Raw genomic sequence first — 6,888 nt, 5'->3', positions numbered from 1 at the left:
TGGTAGATCCCCTGATGCTCACTCACAGGTCCACACTCTCATACCTGAGTTAACACAGAGGCTGGGTTGAGGCCCAGGGCTCCTGAGCTTCTGATTCAGGTGCTGGGGACTCCTGGGGTGACAATGGCACAGCCCCAGGCTTACCAGGAAGTGTCTCATCTAAAGACTCACTGCTCCCTCACGGGATCCTGTGCTCTTGCTGTGGGCCGGAGTATGGGAGTTCGTGGACTCTACTAGAACTGAGATGGTGGCTCAGGACTCTGGCTCCAGTTCGCCTTCTAACCCCACAATAGCAGCCGCGGGTGCACAGCGGGCACACAGGAGGTGCTCACAGAGGCCTCATCCGTCAAGGGCACAGCTCGACTACTCAGGGAGACCTCTTTGGTTTTGGTCTCCTAGAGGCAGAACAGCAGAGGCCTGATGGACCCTTCCTTTGTCTTCCAGGCTCTGATGTCCCTCTTTGTCTTGGCCTCCAAGGACGGCTGGGTGAACATCATGTATAATGGATTGGATGCTGTTGCCGTGGACCAGCAGGTGGGTATGGCTTGGGCCACAGCTGATGAGGATGGCGGGGAGGGCCCTGAAGTCACCTCTGGCTCTTGGTCTCCTAGAACCACCAGGTTAGGTCTGGAGCTAGAGGAGGTGAGGAGGGTCAGTGGTGATGAGTAGACCTGTAAGTGTTCCTTTATCCTTGACTGCCTCTCTCCTCTTCCTAGTGATGGACTCCACTCACCATTCTGAGCTTGGCTGCTTCCTGCTCAGTTTTCTGCTTTGTTTATGGATAAGTGGGAGGGTGGGTGGATGAGTGCAGGCTGAGTGGATGGAAGGCTGGTGGATGGTGGATGGATAGATGGATAAGTGGGTGGGCTGGTGAGTGGATGGGAGGATGGGTGAGTGGATAGTTGGATATGGGTGTGGTGGGAAGGAGGATGAATAGATGATGGACAGGTGCATAGGTGAGTCTGTGAGTGGGTGATGGATAGATGGATGAATGATAGATAAGTAGATAGATAGGTAGATGACAGACAGATAGATAGATAGATAGATAGATAGATAGATAGATAGATAGATAGATTGATGAGGGGCTAGGCAGTGGTGGCACATGCCTTTAATTCCAGCACTCAGGAGGCAGAGACAGGCAGATCTCTGAGTTTGAGGCCAGCCTGGACTACAGAGAGAGTTTCAGGACAGCCAGAGCTACACAGAGAAAGCAACTTTTGAAAAACAAAACAAGCAAAACAAACAAACAAACAAAAAACCCAAACCACCACCACCAACAACAAAAAGATGAATGAGTGGCTGGGTGGATGGATAACTGATTGGGTTTATGGATGGAGAGATGTGTGGGCAGACAGATGGATGAGGGGGTGGGATGATGGGCAGATATAAATAGGTTGGATAGATAATGAGTGGATGAATGGATGAGTGGGTAGGTAATGGAATGATGAATTAGATATATGGTGAATATGGATGGTTGAGTGGGTAGATGGGTGGGTGGGTAGGTGAGTGAGTAGGTAGGTGGGTGGGTGGATGAATGGATGGGTAGGTGAGTGGGTGGATGAATGGATGGGTAGGTGAGTGGGTAGGTAGGTGAGTGGGCGGATGAATGGATGGGTAGGTGAGTGGGTAGGTGGATAGTTGAGTGAGTAGGTAGGTGGGTGATAGATGAGTTGGGTGGATGGTAGATGAATGCTTGTATGGGTGAATGTGTGGAAGGTCAATGTAAAGGCAGCAGACCAATGTATGCAGAAAGCAAGCACAGGAGCAGGGAAGGGGGACCATTTGCTGTCCTCCTTCCTCACGTCAGGCCCAGGCAGACATTTCCCATACTGTGTTGTTTTCACCTTACTCTTTGGAGGCAAGCTGTCCTAGCTCCCCCGTCACACGGAGGCTTGGTGAAGTCAAGCGCGTCTGTGGCCTTGTGCAGATCAGCCTCCTCAGTCCTCATTCTGCCTCCCCTGCAGCCTGTGACCAACCACAACCCCTGGATGCTGCTGTACTTCATCTCCTTCCTGCTCATCGTCAGCTTCTTTGTGCTCAACATGTTCGTGGGCGTGGTGGTGGAGAACTTCCACAAGTGCCGGCAGCACCAGGAGGCGGAAGAGGCCCGGAGGCGCGAGGAGAAGCGGCTAAGGCGCCTGGAGAAGAAGCGCCGTAGTGAGCAGATGGTGGATGCTGGGATGGGCAGGGTCTCTCTACTCACTGCGGTGCCTACTGGGCGGTGTCCTAGCGGGCACCTGATTGAGGCCTGTTGAGTCTTTGGAACTGGAAGGGAACAAAAGATTTAATCCATCTTCTGCCCATGGCCTGGCCCCTTTCCCTGGCATCTACTTGTGCAGGTGACCTGAGGCCATCAGTAATGACACCGTTGTCTACCTGAGTGAAGCTCCAGGTTGTCCAGTGCAGGCAGAGACATAGGAGGCCTTTCCTGAGGGCATCCACTGAGTGGGAACTTTCAGAACACACCTCCCCTTATGTTCTCCCTCATACAAATTGTGTATAGTTTTGGGGACAGTCATCCACCCCTGGATAGCCAGCCTGAGGACCCTTGTCTCTGCCTATCAGACCTAGAGTCTTTATCATGGGCCTTTTGGGTATTTAGAAATAATGTGTGTCCTAACATCTCTGCTACCTGACCCCAGTATCTCCTGGTTTCCCTCTTGGTGGGTGCCCTGGCTGGTAGAGGAACACTAACTCTCATCTAGGACCTGGTATGAGCCAGCATGCTTCTCTCTTGCTTTCTCCCTCCTTTGTGCTCCTCTCTCTGCTTGGTCCAACCCTGTATGGTCTGTGCGGCTCTCCCATACTCCTTGCAGAGGCCCAGAGGCTGCCCTACTATGCCACCTACTGTCCCACAAGGCTGCTCATCCACTCCATGTGTACCAGCCACTACCTGGACATCTTCATCACCTTCATCATCTGCCTCAACGTGGTCACCATGTCCCTGGAGCACTACAACCAGCCTACAGTGAGTCTTGGGGTCACCATCTAGTCTAAGGTCTCATGGTAAGAACCAGCCTTAACAGGATCTCACCTCAGGGACAGGGTTGGGTAGAGGGCCGGCTGACTGTGGCATCCATGATGTCCCTCCATGATATGCTTATGCCAGGCACTTGCGGGGAGGAGATGCTGGTGGAATTAGAAGTTTGGAAGAAAATGGCCATTCCTTCCAGGAGTGCGGGGGAGGTGGCATTGGTGAGCGGCCTAGAGCACAAGTGGTTACGGTGTGTTAATATGGACTGTGCAAGGGATGGTGTATGTTTTAATCCTCACAGTAATGTCAATGTTGGGAGAACCTTTGTCTGGAGTTTCCAGATGAAGAGGTTGAGCCTCAGAGAGTAGATAGCAGAGATAGAATTGGAACTTAGATTGTGTTCAAAGTCTACTGGGTCCTCCATTGCCCCCCTCCCCCCGAGTATCCTGGGTCTAGGGATTGACTTTCTGGGGGCAGGTCCATGGCAAGCATCCTTGGGGTCAAACAGCATTCCTGAGAAGAATTTAAGGGGAAGGAGCTTTCTAAAAGGCTCCTCTTGGCAGAGTTGGCAGGAAAGGTGGAGCCAAGTCTCCAAGTGAAGAATTAGCATTGTATTTTAGTGGACAGAGAAGACTGTTATGAAGTCAAAAGGAAGGGAACCATGGCAGAGTGAACGGTAATTATAGAATTTCCAAATTAATGTGAAGAAATGGGATTATTTCAGTGTACAAGGACCAATCATTTGTCCTGTGCCCAGCACTGAATTGCTAGCTCATTTAATCATCATAGGAGCTTTCTGACAGGCAACTGGGATTATTTTCTAAATTTTTAATTGAAGAAACTAAGTGCCAGAGAGGTCAAGCACTTTTCCAGGTCACAGATTAAATAAGGAACAAGTGCTAAGCCAGTATTCAAATTTATGCAGTCTGGTTTGGGGATCCTTAACCACTATCCCATACTGTCTCCAAAGAGAAGCAACTGGGTCAGGCCAACACAAATAATGAAATAACAATGTGAAATGAATATTACACATAAAGACATAAGGGATGAATAGGAATATAAATAAATAAATTAAAAGGAACAAAGCATTATATTAAATGTAAATAGACTAAACTCTCCACTTAAAAGACAGAGACTCTTTGGTTGTAGAAAAGTACTGGGGCAGATAATAATCCTGGACCATGCTTCTCTTTTTCCCATAGTCCCTGGAGACAGCCCTCAAGTACTGCAACTACATGTTTACCACTGTCTTTGTGCTGGAGGCTGTGCTGAAGCTGGTGGCATTTGGTCTAAGGCGTTTCTTCAAGGACCGGTGAGTGGCTGAGCCATACTAAGGCAAATCAGGGTCGGGAAGAAGTCCAGATCTTTGAAACGACCGGAAGGAGCCAGTAACATTTGGCTATTTATGGTCACGGACTCCTAGTTGCTGACTAGATCCCTGGACAGGAAGCAATTAAATCTCATTGGATGGATACAGGTTCATCTCCTGTGGGCCTTCTGTAACCTGAAGATAGAGAATGGTCTGCTTCATACTAACTTTTCAGAGGAAGCAGCTGAGGCTCAGAGAGCTCAACAGACTAGCCAAATGCTACCTGAAGGATATTTAGATATTTTAGGATTTAGACTTAGAAGTTAGAGTCCATGCTTCTTCCCTATAATAGGACAGAGATGTTTCTTCAGCTCAAGCATCTCCCTGTTTAGAAAGGAAAAGAAGCATGTGGGGGGGGGGAGGCACACTCATTGGTACTATAGAGGATGAATAGAAGCAAGGGTATTCACACATTGTAGTAGGCCCCACAGGACTGTGAAGTGCTGGGAGAAGGCCCTGCACTCACCGGTGCCTGAGCCACTATGCTTTCCTCCCCATTCCCACTGCCCTGCTGTACAGATGGAACCAGCTGGACCTGGCCATTGTGCTACTGTCCGTCATGGGCATTACACTGGAGGAGATTGAGATCAATGCAGCTCTGCCCATCAACCCCACCATCATCCGTATCATGCGTGTTCTGCGCATCGCCCGAGGTAAGTAGGAGACAGGACAGGACAGACACAAGCTGGGTCAGGAAGGGGACTCCCCATTGCCTAGGGGAGAGCATGTAGGAGTGGAGTGAGAGACAGAGCATGTGAGCAAGAAGGGCTCTCTGCTGAGTAGGGCAGAGCAGGATCCAAAAGAAGCCCCCATGTCACCCATATATGTGCACAGCCTCCTGCACACTGAGCCGCCCACCCCCATACTTGTGTGCACCTCTGCTTCCTTGTGGTGACATAATCTGTGTGGTCAAGTCTCAGGCTGTACCACGAGGACTCAGTTCCAGGTTCGTGTGCTACCTGGCACTTCTCCAGCACCGTAGCAGGGCACAGCCCTCAACGTGTCCTGTAATCTTCTTTTTCTCCCCCAGAATCCCTTCTCTCATCCCCAAATTTTCCCTACTTTTTCAAAATCCTATTGCCACAGTGATGGCTGGGTGCTTCTTGATCCTCTGCCCACCTCCTACCCATTGCCTTCACGTTCTAAAGAGAGAGAGATGTGCAGAAACGCTGTGGGTGACACCAGAGTCCTTTTTAGCCTGAAGGGACAGGAAGGGATGTGGACCCTTGTGTCAGCCATCTTTGACATAGCAGTTACTGGCTCGTCCATCCACGCACCTGTGTGCCCCTCACTCTACTGTCCATGTTGTGGTCTTGAACTTCTCTGTACCCATTTTGTGTTCTGTTCATAAACCCCTCACCCTGCAGCTGTAGCTTTTAAAAATATTTTAAAATAAATTTTAAAATAGTTTAAAAAACTATCTAAAAAATATTTATCTGTGTACTTTGTGTAAATGAGTATTTTGTCTACATATACATTTACGCACCAGAAGAGGGCATTGGATCCCATGGCACTACAGTTATAGACAACTGTGAGCCACCATGTGGGTGCTGGGAATTGAACTCAGGACCTCTGGAAGAGCAACCAGTGCTCTGAACCACTAGGCCATCCCTCCGGACCCTGCAGCCATATTCCTGTGTGGTGCCCAAGAGGCACCTGTGTGGTGCCCTGGTCACATGCTGCCCTGTGTCCCCTCTCTTCCCCGAGTTCACACACTTGCATGTACACAATCGCGTGTACACACTCATAGCCTGAACTAACAGTCAGGGCTGAATGTCACCCGCAGTGTTGAAGCTGTTGAAGATGGCCACAGGAATGCGGGCCCTACTGGACACGGTGGTACAGGCTCTGCCCCAGGTAAGAGTCACACCTTCCTGGAACCCTGCCCTAAGATCGAGGGTTTGTGCGGGACTGGGCCTGGAGGGATGCGGGCTTCGATTTTCCTTCTCTCCAGTCCTGCCAAGACCCAGGGCAGAGTCTGCTCCTTGGTAAGTTATTTGAGCCTCTCCTGCTTCTCTTTGGGAACTCATAACATGGTTACCAGCATCTACTCCATGTCCAGCCTTATGAGGACTCTGAGGCTCTCTTCAGTACTTTTTAGGAACCCCTAGGTTTGTGGGGGAGCTAGACACCTCAGGGTCTTATGGGAAGAGGCCTGTGTTCTGCTCCCAGGAGGGAGGAGGCACAGGTTACTCCCTAGGAAATCAGGGAAGGTAACTTTGGATCTGGGCCTAGAAAAGTGGCTTTATGGGAAGATGTCATTTAATGGACAGTGAGGTCCCCACACAGCCTTCCAGGGGCAGAGGCACAAGCCCCAGGCTGAGTGAGAGGACCGTGTCCCTGTCCAGAGGAAGGTGAGCTGGGATCTGGCTCACAGAGGGGGCATTTGTCTTTTCCCTGGTACTGGTGCTTGGGCAGCTATAGTCCCCTCCCACTGCATGCATTCGTGCCGAGTGCCTGTGCTGAGCTGACCCTTGCACACAAGTGCCTGTGCTGAGCTGACCCTTGCACACAAGTGCCTGTGCTGAGCTGACCCTTGCACACA

General features: G+C 50.4%; 1 protein-coding gene across 1 annotated transcript in view; it reads left to right on the top strand.

Annotated features, from left to right (window-relative positions):
- The window catches only part of Cacna1i (calcium voltage-gated channel subunit alpha1 I), a 116,336-nt gene that overhangs the window by 91,771 nt on the left and 17,677 nt on the right, over positions 1 to 6,888 (top strand). The window contains exons 11-16 of the mRNA XM_013348740.2: positions 445 to 534; positions 1,965 to 2,157; positions 2,817 to 2,968; positions 4,177 to 4,286; positions 4,863 to 4,996; positions 6,130 to 6,200. Of these exons, the coding sequence (XP_013204194.1) occupies positions 445 to 534; positions 1,965 to 2,157; positions 2,817 to 2,968; positions 4,177 to 4,286; positions 4,863 to 4,996; positions 6,130 to 6,200 (750 nt within the window). The remainder of the gene's footprint in view (positions 1 to 444; positions 535 to 1,964; positions 2,158 to 2,816; positions 2,969 to 4,176; positions 4,287 to 4,862; positions 4,997 to 6,129; positions 6,201 to 6,888) is intronic.

This window comes from Microtus ochrogaster, chromosome 15 (genome assembly GCF_000317375.1).
Source record: "Microtus ochrogaster isolate Prairie Vole_2 chromosome 15, MicOch1.0, whole genome shotgun sequence".
Classification (NCBI taxonomy): Eukaryota; Metazoa; Chordata; class Mammalia; order Rodentia; family Cricetidae; genus Microtus; species Microtus ochrogaster.
This window is presented reverse-complemented; position numbering and strand designations above follow the sequence as displayed.